Source organism: Salvelinus alpinus, chromosome 33 (genome assembly GCF_045679555.1).
Source record: "Salvelinus alpinus chromosome 33, SLU_Salpinus.1, whole genome shotgun sequence".
NCBI lineage: Eukaryota > Metazoa > Chordata > Actinopteri > Salmoniformes > Salmonidae > Salvelinus > Salvelinus alpinus.
In genome coordinates, this window is record NC_092118.1 from 6,279,109 (window position 1) to 6,298,313 (window position 19,205).

Below are 19,205 nucleotides of genomic sequence, written 5' to 3' on the forward strand. Positions count from 1 at the left end.
TGTCTTCTGTATTAACAGGTTTGATCTCTCAGACAGAGAGTCTTTCTTCGACAGCAAAACCAGGGCCTCAATAGTAAGTACTATAGATCTGCTTGAATGATGGGCAAGTCAATAAAAAGCCCTTCACACCACAAGTAAACGTATTTTTTTTGTTCATGTGATTTACTTTCCATTGGATTCTTTCTCAATCAACGGATGTTGCTCCCAGTGGAGATGGTGTAGAACTTTACCGCTCCACAGAAACATCAATACTGAGCTAAAATGACTTTGGAGATAGCCAGGAAGTTTGAAAACAACTTGCCCATCAATGCATTTTGAGTTGTTCATTAATGGCCAGGAGTTGAGGTCCATTTCTTAACAAATTCATTGCACAAGACAGGATTTCTGCCCTATTTGGATGTGATTATTACCTGAGATCATCTTAATACATTGCGGAAGTTTTTTTAATTTTTACATTTATGTTATTTACCCATTTAGGTTTATGAAGTGTTGAAACGTACAAGATGCACGAAAGCCAAATACACCATGGGTAAGCCGAGCCACGTCCCCTCTCTCTCGTGGATATTACAATGAATGTGGATCCTTTAGGGTTGTAAATTACATCTGTCTTATCTTTCTAGACACCACTAGTATGCTGAAGTAGAATAGTATTGCTATTGTGCGCCTTCTGTTTGATAGTAAATTTGATCTCTTGAAAATGACATTTACAGGAATCACCAGTCTCCTTGGCAATGGTGTTTACACTGCTGCGTACCCTCTTCACGATGTGGGTATATTACTACACATATTATCAATACCCATGCAAAGCCAAGCGCTCTGTGACCAGACAACACTCATTGTGTCATTACTTGTCTTGCAGGGGGATGTTGACGGCCTGGGGCCGGAGGCCAATGACAGAAAGGTGAGACGAGCAAATCATCGGTCATGTCAATATGCAATCAATGAAATCACCAACTAATCCATCATTTGTGTCACTGTTAGCGATTATCATAAACCATTTTATTGTGAAGACAGGAAAGTCTTGTCGTTAGCGACAGAGCATATTGAAAAGGTTAAAGCACAGAATTCAAATGCTGTCTAAACGCAAGCCCTCAGCAACGATGGAGAGGAAAAGCCCCATTTGGCTTAGAGAATAATTACACTGTATTGAAAGTGTCACCACGGCAACAGGCATAATCCCTTTTCACCATCCTCAAGCATTGTGCAACAACCAGTCTGGTCGAATCTAAGCGATTTAAGCCCAGAGCAAAGAAAATCTAAAGAATTTCCAAGCTGCCGTATGGCAGCGGTATGTTTTTTCCCACCCATCTTCTGTAGTCCGTGCACAGAGCAAATTGATTGCTCTTTCACAGAAATGACTTATCTCCTTGAGATGATGGCATGATCACATTTTAGAGGTGATGTTGTTATGAGTTGTTCCATGGTTTGTTGTTTTTCCAGTCCTGTGTTACGCTGGTCTATGATGAGTCACAGGCATCACTAATTTGTCTTGCAAAGTGGGAGCTCTGTTTGGGAACAGACAGAGCCATTGGGGTGGAGGATGGTAACCTACTGAAGCTCTGTTTGGTGCTGTGCCATTGGGACTACAGTTCACTGTTCAGTAAAAAAAAATATTTGTGAGACTCTGATGGCAGGACCCCTGGGTGCCCATTTCCCTGCCTGAGAGCGATGGCACTTTATTAGTGAAACCTCATGTCTGACAGGCAGAGGAGTACAACATGAGACCAACAGTGAAATTTACTTATATAATTTCATGTAGATGCACGCTAGCGACTACTGAGTAGCAATATAAGAGTCATCTAAATAACATTTGATGCTCAAGGATGATCTTGACCTGTCAGACGACGCAGACCACAGCACCCTGTCCCTACATGCTGATCCTGGGCCCGGTTTCATAAAACATCTTAAGTGGTTCCCTTAAGTACAAAAGTCCAGAGAGGACATAGGAATAAAAATTATTCCCTCGTTATCGAGATCACAACTTATTTATCTTATGATCATGACATAAAAGTTGTTTTGTCGAGATCACGAGATAAACTCTATCAATAGGAGTGGACGTAAAGATGATAGATTGTCAGTATGGCTGAGGCGGCAGAGTCTAGTATCTCAGGTCCTGTAGTAGTCACATTATAATTTTTTTTGTTTGTTTATTACCCCCTTTTTCTCCCCAATTTCGATTTTGTCTCATCGCTGCAACTACCCAACGGACTCGGGAGGCGAAGGTCGAGTCATGCGTTCTCCCGCCAAACCGCGCTTCTTAAAACCCGCCCACATAACCCGGAAGCCAGCCAGAACTGGCGACCAACAGTTCGACTGGCGACCAAGGTCAGCCTGCAGGCTCCCGGCCCACCACAAGGAGTCGGTAGAACGTGATGAGCCAAGAAAAGCCCCTCCGGCCAAACCTTCCCCCAACCCAGACGATGCTGGGCCAATTGTGCGGCGCCTTATAGGACTTCCAATCACGGCCGGTTGTGACACATCCCGGGATTGATCCCGGGTCTGTTGTGACGCCTTAGACCGCTGTACCACTCGGGAGGCCCAGTAACATTATTTCTGACACCTTTATCAGATTCCCACAGTTCTTCCATTTTTACTTAATGAGAATAGTATACATTATTATGCATAATTTAGATAATGCCACCAGAGGGGGTCAGAGTTTAACATGTTAACCTCTACAGGATCAGTTGTTCCCCCGCGGGATAGTTGAGCTGATGTAGGCTAATGTGATTAGCAGGAGGTTGTAAGTAACAAGAACATTTCCCAGGACATAGACATATCTGATATTGGCAGAAATCTTACATTCTTGTTAATCTAACTGCGTTGTCCAATTTACAGTAGCCATTACAGTGGAAGAATACCATGCTATTGTTTGAGGAGAATGCACAGTTATGAACTTAAATGTATTAATAAACCAATTAGGCACATTTGGGCAGTCTTGGTACAACATTTTGAACAGAAATACAATGGTTCATTGGATCAGTCAAAACCTTTGCTAATACACTGCTGCCATCTAGTGGGCAAAATCTAAATTGCCCATGGGCTGGCATAATACATTATGACCTTTCTCTTGCATTTCAAAGATGATGGTACAAAAACAAATACCAAAAAAATCATATTTCTTTCTTTGTATTATCTTTTACCAGATCAAATGTGTTATATTCTCCTATAGTAATTTAACATTTCCACAAACTTCAAAGTGTTTACTTTCAAATGGTATCAAGAATATGCATATCCTTGCTTCAGGTCCTGATTTGGGTGTCATTTTTGGCAACAATTTTTAAAAAAGGGGTGGATCCTTAAGAGGTTTTAAAACGTGTTCTGCAACTGACTAAAGTTAAGGAAACTTTAAGGGAAAATATCGTGGGAAAATAAACTTAAGGGGTTTTATGCAACCGGCCCCTGGGCCTTAATGGCACTGATTCTGTGTGCAGATGTACTCAATCACACAGACATAATGTACTTTGCCTTTGGCAAAACTCAGGCTGCAGATATAGCATTGAGATCACAGCACAGCTGGGACTAGTAATGGCCATGCAATATTTCATAAGGGCTTTGTGATGGGACTGACCGTTTCCTATCAGCATTTTTTAAATGCATAATCTGCATGATGAATTTCAATCATTTATGAGCCCAAACCGACTTGTCCTCTGTTTTATAATGAGTCTCAGAAGTAAGATAAGAAGCTAGATTAAATAGTAATTAATTATTTTTTTATTCTATCATGGATTTGCCTCTAAGTATTTTGTTTAATTAAAGACGTTGTTTTACCCGTTATTGTCTTGTCAGATCTTGTATGAAGAATGGGCAAGCTACAGTGTCTTCTACAAGTACCAACCAATTGGGTTAATCAGGTGAGAGAATCCTGCTCTAAATTCTAGGACATGACAATGCAGAGAGTACATACTATACTGTATTGTAGCAATCAAACAGACAAAGCATTATATCATGTGCTTGAGTTAACGTTAGTTAATCACCATATCGGAATTGATTCCTGATGTATGTACTCAGTGCTGCTTTCCTTCCTCTCCTGCAGGAAGTACTTTGGGGAGAAGATTGGCCTGTACTTTGCCTGGCTGGGGGTTTACACCCAGATGCTGATCCCTGCTGCCATAGTGGGGGCCATAGTGTTCCTGTACGGCTGTGCCACTGTGGACAATGACATTCCCAGGTACACTGACCTCCCACAACTACAAACAACGTCACTTATAACTACACGTACAACTACACCAATATGTTTCGATTTCTAACGGCATGGAAGCACTAGTGAGGGTTTATCAATAACCCAAGAGTTGCTAAACACAGTGTTGTAACAGTTGCCTTGCACAGATATGCCGTAATGTTTTGTTATTGCTTTTCATTTGGAGTCTGTGCGTTCTTGGTATTTAAAGTAAATGCTGCCTACAGCCAGCACTTCTATGCAAAACACGGATTGTTGTTCAATATTTTGTTCATCAATACATGATTGTGTTTCTATCTCTTGCCTTGTTATAAGGCTCTGAGATTAAATAGGCCATTATGTCGTGTTCCTATTGCACAGCAATACTGTAGCCTACCCATACTGTCATAGGCTACCTGTCTATTAAATGAGCGATGGAATGGTAGCTTAATATTTGTTGTGTAGCAGTAAATAAATGCTGCTATGTGATCTTCTTACCAACGGCAAAAGCATCCGTTTTATCATTAGACCTGTGTTGTTATTAGCCTACCATTATTATAATTACTGTTCATCAACCACCTCCATTTCCCATAATGACAATATTTGTTTGCAATACTGTTGATTAACCACTAGAAGTTGTGCATACGCATGGTCTGAGATTTGCGTGGAGATACGCACACACTTTCCCGTCAAATTCAAAATTTGATAAATAATAACCTTTGCGGGAACTGGCGTATGCAAGGATTAGTCTTTTTTGTGCACTACTACATTCGTTCATTCCTCGTTGCTGTTGGACTCTATAGCCTCGAAAACTGGTAACTGAGTTTATGCTGATCATTATGGTTAGATCACTTTTACTGAGGTTTTCCTCAAATGTTCTTCTCCCACACAGCATGGAGATTTGTGATGCGAGAAACAACATCACCATGTGCCCACTGTGTGACCGCGCTTGCAGCTACTGGAAGCTGAAGACCGCATGCGGCACGGCCAGGGCCAGCCATCTTTTTGACAACCCGGCCACTGTCTTCTTCTCCATCTTCATGGCCCTCTGGGGTGAGCCATCCCTCCCATGTTCTCTCTCTCATCTTCTGCCAATAAAACAATGCCATCTGCTACAGACCACAGGACCAGGCAGAGTCCTGCAGGGCAACCTGGTCTCAGAGCCAACCTACTTTTGTTTTTTACTTAAATAACCATCTGTCTTATGTAACCATACCAAACATAACATGTAATACTAATTTGAGTGTCCTGGATTTACATTTACTATGTTACGTCTATTCTATGAGACCAGGCTGTGCAGGGCCACGGGAGACCAGTGTCAGTTGCCATTAGAAGACAGTCTTTTGAGTTAAAATTGTGGTAAAGGTTTGGATTGTAGGTTCCTATATTAAGAGGAGATAAGATCATAATCTGTTTGAGTTTCAGAGATGTTGATCTTTTGGACTATATTTGAAGTTTAAACCCTGGTCCATTCACTTTGCTATGTCTTTCTCGTACTGTAGTCATTAAGCAGTCCCTCCAGGATTTCGTGGTGATAAATAAAAAATACTTGTGGGCAAAAATGCCTGATTATACTGCGGCAATTATAATATTGTTCATTGCAATATGCAATGATTTTGTCCAATTTGTCACAAATAGGTTGATGAAGGAAAAAGTTTGACGTGTGGCTTGTTTGAACCATATTATGTGGTAAATGTGCCGTGATTGGTTGACATTGCGAGTCCTCTTTGTTATGCAGTGATCTGTCAGTTTTAATGCAATACAACTGAAATGATTTGACTGTTTTATGTGGTAATATTGCAGTAATTGGTCAAATTTGCAAGCTCTTGCATAATAGTCTCGAAAACCAAACCTTAGGCAGTGACTAGACCTAGGGTCTGGTTTCAATGTTGGACTATTTTGGCATACACAGTAGCAGGGGTATTCAACCAGGGGTCCGTGGAGGTACTGCAGGGGGTCCGCATTTTTCTTCCCAGTGTATCGCTAGCAACAACAGAATAAAGGAATTTTGAATTACATAAGTACAATAGAAAAGAGGACAATCTCTTCTTTCTAATGATTTCAACTTTATTGCTCAACTGCTAATATTGAGCAAATTAAACTCATTGGAGCAAATTACACTCACTGGTGTATCTGACAGACTTTAACCTCGAATAGGCTACAGTGTGGCTAGTGCCACTGGCTCCTGGTAAGCTTTCTTTGATTCTATATGAATTTTTGCCAACACATGGCTAACCTTTGTTTAAACAGCTGCTCTTAGGAGTTTTGAATTACCTTTCTAGCTAATGGGCTATGCTAGTTTACACTTTCTCTTCCAATTATGTTTGGAGGCCAAAATAATAAAAAACGATCTCCCAAATCTATTCATTTTAATATGTTGCCATATTATTACATTCTTTGCTAACGTATGATGGGGGTCCCTGGCCCTCAGGTTTGCCTGGGAGGGGATCCCTGGGCATGGAGGAACTTCAACATTGCCGACGTCAGTCGTCACACTTTAATAAAATACAAAATAGTAGCCAGCAAGATGGAGATCAGGTTATTTTTAGTGAGTGCATTTCACTAGTGGCTAGTTTGCATCAATTACCTTTACTAAAACCACTGCAAAGGTTTTTCCTTCAAACTTTTGTTTTGAATCGCGACGTTCTGACTTGTCTGCCTCGTGATTTGTTGGGAGAGTTTTCTGTCTGAACGATAGAGTAGTGATGTAGGCAGAGACGGAGTTCCTCTATGCCAAAAGAGTCCATCACTGAAACCAGACCCTGGTCACTGTTGCCGAGTGTCTGGTTTCCGAGACTACGCGTAATACGCTGGCTATTGTTGATTTTGCTAAACAAATTTTGATTGCAAAATCCTGGAGGGACTGATTTTTGTGTTGTGTTTTGTTTCCCAGCTGCCATGTTCATGGAGCACTGGAAGAGAAGGCAAATGAGACTAAATTACATCTGGGATTTGACTGGCTTTGAAGAGGAAGAGGTGAGCCTATGCCCTTGTTTTGGAACCTGTTTTGACCAATTTGGACAAGAACATCTGATACAATAAACAATGAAAAATGATTTCTCCTCTTAATCATGTTTTTTATGTTTTATATTATGGTGGTTCCTGAAGCAGATGCACAAGGTTTGAAATGGATTTTTATTTATTTGTGAACTTAATTTTCTTGCAGCTTTCTCTACAGCTGCTGTTACTCAATACTAACCAACTTCCCCCGACAAGGTTTATATCACTCTCCTTCACTCGAACACTCTTATCTATTTCAGAAAGAAATCATGGTATGTAAAAAAAAGAATAAGGCATTGTTTATATGACCCCCTGTCAAACAGTCCCTTATTTGCCACTTTGAGGGGTGAGGGGTGGGAGTAGCCTAGTGGCGACCTGGCCATCATTTCAAGTTTCAACGTTTATTCGCCACGTGCACAGGATACAACGGGTGTAAAACAGTACAGTGAAATGCTTACTTGTGAGCTCTTTCCCAACAGTGTAGTGATGAAAGTAATAATATAGATAAAACATAAAATAAAACTCAAGAAATAGGAGATAAGATCAAGACAATACCGCAACAATGACTAGGTCTTGAGGCAGAATTTAATGTACCACGTTTTCTACCCCCACCCCTTTCTAGATATAATGAAGAGGCAGCATAAAGAAGGAATTTTTTTGTCTAAATATAAAAGGAATATCTGCTCTCTCTCTCTCTCACACACTAAGGTGCTTCTTAACATCCTCTGTCCTCATCTTTTTTTTAAAACATTTAGGCACTAGGCAGCACCTCCTGATGGTAGCAATTGTTTCCCTTCTACCTGCCTTACCACCAGGGTATCTGGTAAACTGTGTTTCGTGACTGACTGCTGTGGTTCTCCCTTGGCTCTTTGCATGTCAGTGATGGTTAAAACAAAAAGACACTCGCTTTACCTTCTCTGTTTCTGTCTGCTCGCACAGATATGGGCTTGCTTCTGTTTAATATCAAATGACTGCAATGACTGTTTATGGTGACTGGTAGATGGGGGTAAGGTTGTTAAGTAGACAGGCAAGATAACGAATATAACCCGTAGAGGTATTCTAGTAGGTGTCCTTATCAGAATGAAGTAAACATTTCCAAATGCATGAATGCCAAACCCATTTTTGAAAGCCCGCATCCCCTCTTACAGATACTGTGCTCCTAACATTGTTCTGCCACACATTTCCTCCTGTATACTAGAAATGTCGGTGGTGGTACCCACACCGCACTGAGCTGAAACACCTAGCAGATGACAGAGTTTTCTGTGTGGGTGTTGCTATGTACTTGACAACTGGTAAAAACGGCATTAGACCTGGATGATGTCAGTTCCTCCATCTTGAGGAAAATGTGTTGATACCGCTAAGGTGATACCGCTGGACGAGTATGTTAATTCATGTGTATCTGTCCCCCCCCCTAGGGCCACCATAGGGCTGAGTATGAGATCCAAGTCATGCAGAAGACCCTGAAGAAACAGGATATGTCTCCCAAGGTAAGCCTTGTCCTATGTCTGTGCCTCTTGGTGGGCTGTTAAACAACACACTATCAATATTATTCAATCATTTATTTATTCTATGTATGCATCCGTGCATAGAATAAATAAATTATTGAAGATTATTCATGTGTTCAGTGTATGTCTATTATTTTGCTGCATCAAGTGTCTGTTGCGCTGGTGCGCTTGATTTATAGTGTCAGAGATGGGGACTGGAACCATCGTAATAGAAGCACACAGAGTGCTTCTCCCCTCTCTCTATTCTACACACATGGCATTTGTCGCCTCCACTTTTTGTTCTCACGTCAACTCCACCATTGTAACGTTATCAACGTAGTCACAGTCCGGAACTTGATTTAATGTCACAGAAGCATGCCAATCTAAAGTTGGACTCCTATATCGATTACCTCAATTCTACTGTCACTGTCTCCACATGCACGTCTCATCTTCTCCTAGGCTGTAAAATATAATGTATCCTGGAATTGTCCACAACCCATACCCCCACCCTCAGATATAGCTATCAACTCTTGTATTACTTGGATGCTCTGCAGTCTATTGTAAGATGAACAACCTTTGCTGTCTCTATGTACTGCTGCATAACAACAGTTAGCACATGTTGGATATCAACACATGCCAGGGTGGTTGTTTATGTCTGGCTTTCTCTGTTCAGCAGCAAAACTGCAGCTCAGGCATGTCAGCTCCTTTCTCATCAGACCTCGAAGGGGTCATTACTTTCCCTTGCTCATCTGGAAACACGGTCTGAAGTCGCTGGCCCTCTTTTTTTTTTATACACATTGAGATGTGATTTGACTGCACAGTTACGTGTCCGGAAGCTCCCATTATGTGTGCTTGATTGGAGCGGCGTCAGTCCGCTCGGGGCGAGAGTCCCTCAGACTTGTTTGAAAAGGGCTGTGTCAGCGTAAGCAATCACTGCTGAGGTCACGGTCGCTGTCAGACAGATACTACTGCTTCTTTGCTTCTTTACGTTTGCTCTTATTTCTCACTTGATTATGTATTAATTACTCTGTTTCAGGATAAAAAAGTGAAACTGACATGTACAGACCGTGCACCAGCATATATGACGGGACTTTTCACTATGCTTTTTATGGTAAGTTGATGTGCCCAGGGCCCACATGGCTCGTTAGTCTCTGGTATTAGATACAGGGACGTCACTAGTCTGGCAATTGAAAGCTATGCAGATCTTCTGTACACACACACACACACACACACACTCACACACACACACACACACACACACACACACACACACACACACACACACACACACAATTAGGCCTACAGGTAACTGCCAGAATAATGGAAACACTTAAGTAAATGAGGGATACAAAGTATATTGAAAGCAGATGCTTCCACACAGGTGTGATTTCTGAGTTAATTAAGCAATCCCATCATGCTTAGGGTCATGTATTATTTTGGCTACCATAGAAATGCCCCCATAGGATGACAATGCCCCCATCCACAGGGCACGAGTGGTCACAATGGTTTGTTGATCATGAAAACAATGTATGCCATGGCCGTCTCAGTCACCAGATGTCAACCCAATTGAACATTTATGGGAGATTCTGGGGCAGAAATATGTGTTAATTTATAAAAAATAAAAAATAATGATATACATTTATATAAGTATTCAGACACTTTACTCAGTACTTTGTTGAAGCACCTTTGAGTAGCAACTACAGCATTGAGTCTTCTTGGGTATGAAGCTACAAGCTTGGAACACCTGTATTTGGGGAGTTTCTCCCATTCCTCTTTGCAGATCCTCTCAAGCTCTGTCAGGTTGGATGGGGAGCGTTGCTGCACAGATATTTTCCGGTCTCTCCAGAGATGTTGGATTGGGTTCAAGTCCGGGCTCTGGCTGAGCCACTCAAGGACATTCAGAGACTTGTCCCAATGCCACTCCTGCGTTGTCTTGGCTGTGTGCTTAGGGTCGTTGTCCTGTTGGAAGGTGAACCTTCGCCTCAGTCTGAGGTCCTGAACACTCTGAAGCAGGTTTTCATCAAGGATATCTCTGTCATTTGCTCTGTTCATCTTTGCCTTGATCCTGACTAGTTTCCCAGTCCCTGCAGCTGAAAAACATGCCCACAGTATGATGCTTCCACCACCATGCTTCACCATAGGGATGGTGCCAGGTTTTCTCCAGACGTGACGCTTGGTATTCAGGCCAATTAGTTGAATCTTGGCTTCATCAGACCAGAGAATGTTGTTTCTCATGGTCTGAGATCCTTTAGGTGCCTTTTGGCAAACTCCAAGCGGGCTGTCATGTGCATTTTACTGAGGTGTGGCTTCCTTCTGGCCACTACCATAAAGGCCTGATTGGTGGAGTGCTGCAGAGATGGTTCTAATTCTGGAAGGTTGTCGCATCTCCACAGAGGAACTCTGGAGCTCTGTCAGAGTGACCATCGGGTTCTTGATCACCTCCCGGACCAAGGCCCTTCTTCCCCAATTACTTTGTTTGGCCGGGCGGCCAGCTCTAGGAAGAATCTTGGTAGTTCCAAACTTCTTCCATTTAAGAATGATGGAGGCCACTGTGTTCTTGGAGACCTTCAATGATTCAGAAATGTTTTGGTACCCTACCCCAAATCTGTGCCTCGACACAATCCTGTCTCGGAGCTCTACAGACAATTCCTTCGACCACATGGCTTGGTGTTTGCTCTGACATGCACTGTCAACTGTGGGACCTTATATAGACAGGTGTGTGCCTTTCCAAATCATGTTCAATCAATTGAATTTACCACAGGTGGACTCCAGTTAAGTTGTAGAAACATCTCAGGGATGATCAATGGAAACAGGATTCAGCTCAGCTCAATTTCGAGTCTCATAGCAAAGTGTCTGAATACTTTTATTTTTATAAATTTTCAAAATTTCTCAACTTGTTATCGCTTTGTCATTATGAGGTATTGTGTGTAGATTCCTGAGGATTTTTTTTTATTTAATCCATTTTAGAATAAGGCTGTAACGTAGAAAAAGTCAAGGGATCTGAATACTTTCCGAAGGCACTGTATATGAATGAATGAATTAAATGTATTTTCGTGTCAAATCGCCAGTTGGCAACCCATCCCTTATGGGATTAATTGACACATAAACAAACATTACAATAATTCACTGTGATAATTCAGTGCTAATTCTTCTTTAGTATTTTACAGATTGAAAGCTGAAAAAAAGTATTATCCACAATCTGCTCTGGACAAGTCCAGTCATGGAGTGTCTTGACAAAATGAAACAAAAATATTTAGGCTGACATCATCCAGTGTCCAGAAAAGTGCATTTTAATGGTATGCAAATATGTGCATATTTAATTCAGTATATAATTAGCATATTTTAACACAATATTTTAGAAACATTGAAATACAAAAATGTATTTTATTTGTGTTTACATTCAACTGGTAAAAGTTGATTTGTGATATGATTAAGCTAAAAAAATATATATACCTTATTAGGGTGTGGTGCTGGTCTTAAACAGCTCATGAAGTCGAAGTTTGTCTTCTCTTGTCTCCTCTGCAGGTTGGTGTGACCTTTGTCGTAGTGTTCGGGGTCATCCTGTACAGAATCTCCATCAGGGCTGCCTTACACATGAGCTCCAATCCCACGGCTCGCACCAACATCCGGGCAACTGTCAAGGGCACGGCTGCTGTCATCAACCTGGTGATTATCATCATCATGGATGAGGTCTACGGTGCCTTAGCTCGCTGGCTCACTCTTCTTGGTTAGTCCCTCAACTATGAAAAGGATGCTGTGATCACACAACAATACCATATTAGCAAAGCTCACCCTGTGTATTAGGCCCTGCAGTCTATCCGGGAGTGATATCTGTATTGACAGTATTTACCCAGTTTTAATACATTTATAACTACCTTTCTCAACTACTTTTCGGTGTCGGCTACAAAAACTACAGTTCTGGATTATAACCCCCTTGATCACTGAATCCTCTTCAGTTTTTTATCAATCAGGTGATATTAACTCATTGTGTTTGTAATCTCAGAGGTGCCAAAGACTGACAAGAGTTTTGAGGAGAGGCTGATAATCAAGACCTTTGTTCTGAAGTTTGCCAATGCCTTCTCCCCCATCGTCTACCTGGCCTTCTTCAGGGGCAGGTTGAACTTTCTTCTACTCTATTTGACTAATAAGCCTCTCCACAACTCAAACATCTTAGCAGATATCCGCCATTGATACACTTTCACCATAAAACCTGATTATGTTTAATCATTTGTTTTTTATTGTGTTTTACACCTCTTAAGGATAGTGGCCAATGAATGTTGCCTTTTTTCAACCTGTATGTCCACAGAATGGTTGGGCGTCCTGGGGACTATGTGTATGTTATCGGGTCATACAGGATGGAGGAGGTAATCAACTGTGTTCATCTTTGTTTATCTTTAAACATTGACCAGAATGCCTTTAAATGTTGACCAAAATAAGTCCAAATGCTTCATGATTCAATGCTGGATAATCAATGGAAATATTACCATATGCTGTAATGGTTATAACCCTCCCTTATTTACGAAGTAACAGGGACAAGATCCTCTATAGGTATCCCAGGGCAGTTGTATAGGTTCCAGGCCTGGTTCCCTTGAGCCCTATCCTAAAGACAATTGGCATTGTAGATAGCATCAAAGCTCACCAACCTATCAGAGAAAGCAGAAGTGTAACAATTATAGGCTAGCCCTTCCAGTCTGTTAGATGGAGATTACCTCTGTTATCTGTGTGTCTGACTGGGTTGACTGCTGTCTCGTCTGTACACCAGTGTGCCCACGCAGGTTGTCTGATGGAGCTGTGTATTCAGCTCTGCATCACCATGCTGGGCAAACAGCTCATCCAGAACAATCTGTTTGAAATCGGCATCCCGTAAGTACAGTACAGAGCAGGTGCCATACTGTCTGGATGAAACTAGGACATAATCACACACCCACTCACACACACCACACCCACTCACACACACATGCGGGCACACATACACACACGCAAACACACAAGCACTAAAAGAAAGATGCTCAGGCTCATATTACTACCATTTCTTTTCTCTGCTCGCTACAGTAAAATCAAGAAGCTGATCAGGCAACGGAAGTCTGACATGGACTCTCAGCAGCAGGAGGACTATAACATGACCCTACAGCGTCATGAGAAGGACCACTTCTTGGGTCCCTTCGTGGGCCTCAGCCCAGAGTACATGGAGATGAGTGAGTCATATGTCAGTCTGTCCAGTAAAGCTCCTGACAGCTTACTGAGGATCAGCCGCACTCAGGCCACCCTATTCCAAATTCTCCTTATCACATTAGACAGAAGGAAAATTAACTACTGCAGTGTGCCGTGAGTAGAGATTTGGCGCAAAGGATCATAGAGATCATAGATATACTATTTAATTCTAGGGGTGTGATAAGCACGTCTGATTGGCTTTTCCCTTTTAAGGTCAACTAATTGCTGCCAATGAATTACTTCTAATGTACTGTGCACGACATACATAATTAGTCAACTAATGTAGCGTGTACATTAGTTTACCAATTATTTTTATCTTTTAAGCTCTTGCTATTGAGGTCAGGTCTTTGTGGGGGGTTTTTAGGCAGGGACGATACAACCATGTTTGTATGAAATTGGCAACTTTTATAAATGTCACTGATTACTGGAATTAGCAAGCCAGAAAATGTTATCCTCAGTAACCACTTCTCTTTACGCAGTAATCCCTTCATCGACAGCAGAGCGTGACATTTGATTTAACGATAAGACATGTTACTTCATGCCGCTCACGGTATTAGATCCTGATTAGTTGTAAAACCTCCGATGTGGAACCCTTTCTAAAAATGCATATTCTCTGCATGAGATAATCTTCAGTGGAGAAGCAGAGAACCATTCTGTCTATAACCGGACAATCCCTACAGCATGTACATTGAAAAGAGACATTGTGTAAGACGAAGATGGGGGCAAACCTCAAACGTCTGTACATCTGTGCCATAACGTACTTATACTACTACATTACTTACTGTATACCAGGAGCGTTGGGCCAGTAACCAAAAGGTTGCTGGATCGAATCCCTGAGCTGACAAGGTAAAAATCTGTCGTTCTGCCCCTGAGCAAGGCAGTTAACCCATTGTTCCCCGGGCGCCGATGACGTAGATGTCGATTAAGGCATTGCGAAAGACACATTTCAGTTGTAAAACTGACTAGGTATACCCTTTCCCTTTCCTTTTCCCACACCACATCAGTCATGAGAAATATTACTGCTCCCTCTCACTATCCGTGCAGTGGATAAACCATGAATAATTACTGTATGGAATTCATTCACAGTATTTTGAACAAAAGTGTTGATAATGCAGTTCCATGACCATACCCTGATACACAGAAGCCATAAAGAAGGATTATGGTGATGATTCCAGGTTCAGTATGTCTAGTTGTTATTTATACTAGTTATACCGTAGAACTTTATCAACTTGAAATTGTTCATGTCTGGGTAGCAGCTATAGAAGCACAGTCATATTGTTGTGGCTTAGCAGTCCTATCTACACCGACTCAAAGATTCAGTCCATCTTTAGGTTTTTAGGCATGCCTGTTTAAGTGGCTTTTTCAAGGGTACTCAACTGAAAACCAGCTAGGATTAATATATGGATGCAGGCACAAAAGGCCAGAGTGTTTGAACCCATTCAGAGTGTGAAGTGGGCACATAAAAAAAAAAAGTTTTTGGATTGGATCTCTGGAAGTTTTACCCAATACATTTCAGTAAAGTTTCTGACTGTGGCCATCCGAAAGCAAGTGCAGGAACATGGCGTGCCCTCATTCCACCATCTCATTAATTTTTGCTTAGACATCTCTCATATGTTCTCCTTGTAGTATGTACTGTGTATTTCAAATGGAAAAATGGAAACACATATATAGTGTAGTATGGTATTAGAAGTAGATTATTTTAGGCTTGTGCTCCTCTTTCCACTTCCCTCTATACTCGTGCTCCAGTCATCTAATTTGAGAGTTAATCTACCCAGCATGCTTTGTGTTGATTTCCTTGTGGTCATAATGGCCACTTGAATATATCTGTTTTGTTTTTTAACTCGCAGTCATCCAGTTTGGGATGGTGACCCTGTTTGTGGCCTCCTTTCCCTTGGCGCCACTCTTTGCTCTGCTCAACAACATCATCGAGATCCGTCTCGATGCTAAGAAGTTTGTCACAGAGGTCAGGAGGCCCATTGCAGCCAGAGCCAAAGACATTGGTAGGTTTCAATCTCCACACTTTAACAGCACTGGTCTATTGATGTTATAATAACATTTCTTCCACTTTTCAAATTGAATTTGACTTAATTGGAGATTCCCAGAATTGGCCCTACATGATAGATACCAAATTGAAATAGGTAGCAGGAGTTTCCCATCTGAAAACACAGGTCCCTCACAAATGTTTTGGTAATGTTTGTGTGATTACATCATTGAGTCAGTCTCTGACTTTGACCAAATACTGTGGCTATTTGGTTTGAATGCAATACATTTTTATACTACAATAATGCAGTAAAATCGAATGATCCTTAAAACCCCTTATCATTATATCCATTCAGTGACTATCAATGGGATATACATTTATTTTTGTCATTGTTTTTCTGGTGGGTCACATTTATGGTGTGACCATAATAATTTTTTCCAACCAATTAATAAACCATTGCATCTACCATGTTTAATTAAAGTAGGTATATATAAAGCCCGCTTGTCTATCCAGTTATTGGTGTTTCGGGCAAATCTCCATATCTTATTTCTTCTCTCAGGCATCTGGTATAATCTTCTGAGAGGGCTCAGCAAAGTAGCAGTCATTGTAAATGTAAGTACATACCTTCACATGAATAAAAACATTTAAAGTGCTCATTATTTCCAGGTCTGTCATCAAGATTATACAATGTTGACATTTGAAGATAATTTTGGTCATAACACCTCTCCCCTCTCCTCTGTCTGCTCTCTCCAGGCGTTTGTGATTTCCTTTACGTCAGACTTCATCCCTCGACTAGTCTACCAGTACATGTACAGCCCTGATGGCTCCATGCATGGCTTTGTCAACCACACTCTGTCCTACTTCAACGTCAGTGACTTCCAGCCTGGCACTGCCCCTCTGCAGCCTATGCACCTGGGGTATGAAGTGCAGATATGCAGGTAAGACATTCAAAATATTATTGTCCCCCTCGATGAAATCAGGAAGGGGACTATGAATCTGTCTCCGTCCTTACGTGTGTACGTGCGTACGTCACACGCGATATCTCAGACACCACTGGACCAATTTTGACGAAACTTGGGTGAATGATGTCTTGCCTTAGAGGTACGATATTTACATAATGACAGTGATTGGCCAGATGGTAGTGCTATAACAAGCGATTGAAAATGACAACTTTGAAAGGTCACGCTCCTCACTCTGTTTGGCATAATGTCATGAAATTTGCTACATACTGTAGGTCTCTCTCCTCACAAGTAAAATGTTTGCCTCAGCGACCCATAAGGTCCACCATGATGGATTTTCCACCATTTTGAATGTTGTGAAAAACACAAAAAATGCTACGCCTCTAACACAGAATGATTGATCTGCACGAAACTTGCACGAAAGGGCTCAACGTAATATGTTCCAGACTAGTAATTAAAACAATATGGCCGCTATTGACCAAAGCTAACGGAAATTTACCAAAGTAACTGGAGTCTTCAATAATTTGGGCAATTAACAGAATCTATGGCAATCTATAGTAACTTTTGTCATTTTTTTATACACTATTGGTCAAAAGTTTTAGAACACCTACTCTTTCAAGGGTTTTTCTTTATTTTAAATATTTTCTACATTGAAGAATAATAGTGACGACATCAAAACTATGAAACAACACATATGGATTCATGTAGTAACCAAAAAAGTGTTAAACAAATCAAAATCAAAAGAGTGTGCGAAGATGTCATCAATGCAAAGGGTGGCTATTTGAAGAATCTCAAATATAAAATATATTTTGATTTTTTTGGTTGCTACATGATTAAAGTAAACTCTGCAACTCTTCCAACTAATGACTTTTTTCACAACTGCCACCAGTTTGATGATGTTGAACATCTCATTCCAAGATCATGGGCATTAATATGGAGTTGGTCCCCCCTTTGCTGCTATAACAGCCTACACTCCTCTGGGAAGGCTTTCCACTAGATGTTGGAACATTGCTGCGGGCACCTGCTTCCATTCAGCCACAAGAACATTAGTGAGGTCGGGCACTGGTGTTGGGCGATTAGGCCTGACTCGCAGTCGGCGTTCCAATTCATCCCAAATGTGTTCGATGGGGTTGAGGTTAGGGCTCTGTGCAGGCCAGTCAAGTTCTTCCACACCGATCTCGACAAACCATTTCTGTATGGACCGCACTTTGTGCACGGGGGCATTGTCATGCTAAAACATGAAAGGGCCTTCCCCAAACTGTTGCCACAAAGTTGGAAGCACAGAATCGTCTAGAATGTCATTGTATGCTGTGGTGTTAAGATTTCCCTTCCCTGGAACTAAGGAGCCTATCCCTAACCATGGAAAACAGCCCCAGACCATTATACCACCTCCCCCAAACTTTACAGTTGGCACTATGCATTCGGGCAGGTAGCGTTCTCCTGGCATTCGCCAAACCCAGATTCGTCCGTCAGACTACCAGATGGTGAAGCGTGATTCATCACTCCAGAGAACGCGTTTCCACTGCTCCAGAGTCCAATGACAGCGAGCTTTACACACTTTCAGGCGACGCTTGGCATTGCACATAGTGATCTTAGGCTTGTATGCAGCTGCTCGGCCATGGAAACCCATTTCATGAAGCTCTGATGAACAGTTCTTGTGCTGACATTGCTTCCAGAGGCAGTTTGGAACTCGGTGGTGAGTGTTGCAACTGAGGACAGACGATTTTCAGCACTCGGCGGTCCTATTCTGTGAGTTTGTGAGGCCTACCACTTTGCGGCTGAGACGTTGTTGCTCCTAGACGTTTTCACTTCACAATAACACCACTGACATTTGACCGGTGCAGCTCTAGCAGGGCATACATTTGACGAACTGACTTTTTCGAAAGGTGGCATCTTATGACGGTGCCATGTTGAAAGTCACTGAGCTCTTCAGTAAGGCCATTCTACTGCCAATGCTTGTCTATGGAGATTGGATGGCTGTGTGCTTGATTTTATACACCTGTCAGCAACGGGTGTGGCTGAAAAAGCCGAATCCACTCATTTGAAGCAGTGTCTACATACTTTTTTATATATAGTGTACATATTGACATAGTATTTTTATTTTATTTATTTATTTAACCTTTATTTAACCAGGTAGGCTAGTTGATAACTAGTTCTCATTTACAACTGCGACCTGGCCAAGATAAAGCATAGCAGTTCGACACATACAACAACACAGAGTTACACATGGAATAAACAAAACATACAGTCAATAATACATTAGAAAAAAAGAAAACAAAAAGTCTATATACAGTGAGTGCAAATGAAGTAAGATAAGGGAGGTAAGGCAATAAATAGGCCATGGTGGCGAAGTAAATTACAATATAGCAATTAAACACTGGAATGGTAGATGTGCAGAAGATTAATGTGCAAGT

General features: G+C 41.5%; 1 protein-coding gene across 5 annotated transcripts in view; it reads left to right on the forward strand.

Annotated features, from left to right (window-relative positions):
* Window positions 1-19,205, forward strand: part of LOC139562737 (anoctamin-1-like) — a 58,705-nt gene that overhangs the window by 33,241 nt on the left and 6,259 nt on the right. For all 5 annotated transcript variants that reach the window (XM_071380701.1, XM_071380702.1, XM_071380700.1 and 2 more), the window contains 18 exons: window positions 19-73; window positions 478-529; window positions 711-766; window positions 860-901; window positions 3,787-3,851; window positions 4,034-4,168; window positions 5,049-5,209; window positions 7,050-7,132; window positions 8,572-8,643; window positions 9,677-9,751; window positions 12,166-12,367; window positions 12,644-12,755; window positions 12,947-13,004; window positions 13,403-13,503; window positions 13,693-13,835; window positions 15,699-15,851; window positions 16,392-16,444; window positions 16,586-16,770. In XM_071380701.1, coding sequence (XP_071236802.1) covers window positions 19-73; window positions 478-529; window positions 711-766; window positions 860-901; window positions 3,787-3,851; window positions 4,034-4,168; window positions 5,049-5,209; window positions 7,050-7,132; window positions 8,572-8,643; window positions 9,677-9,751; window positions 12,166-12,367; window positions 12,644-12,755; window positions 12,947-13,004; window positions 13,403-13,503; window positions 13,693-13,835; window positions 15,699-15,851; window positions 16,392-16,444; window positions 16,586-16,770 — 1,803 coding nt within the window. The remainder of the gene's footprint in view (window positions 1-18; window positions 74-477; window positions 530-710; window positions 767-859; window positions 902-3,786; window positions 3,852-4,033; window positions 4,169-5,048; window positions 5,210-7,049; window positions 7,133-8,571; window positions 8,644-9,676; window positions 9,752-12,165; window positions 12,368-12,643; window positions 12,756-12,946; window positions 13,005-13,402; window positions 13,504-13,692; window positions 13,836-15,698; window positions 15,852-16,391; window positions 16,445-16,585; window positions 16,771-19,205) is intronic.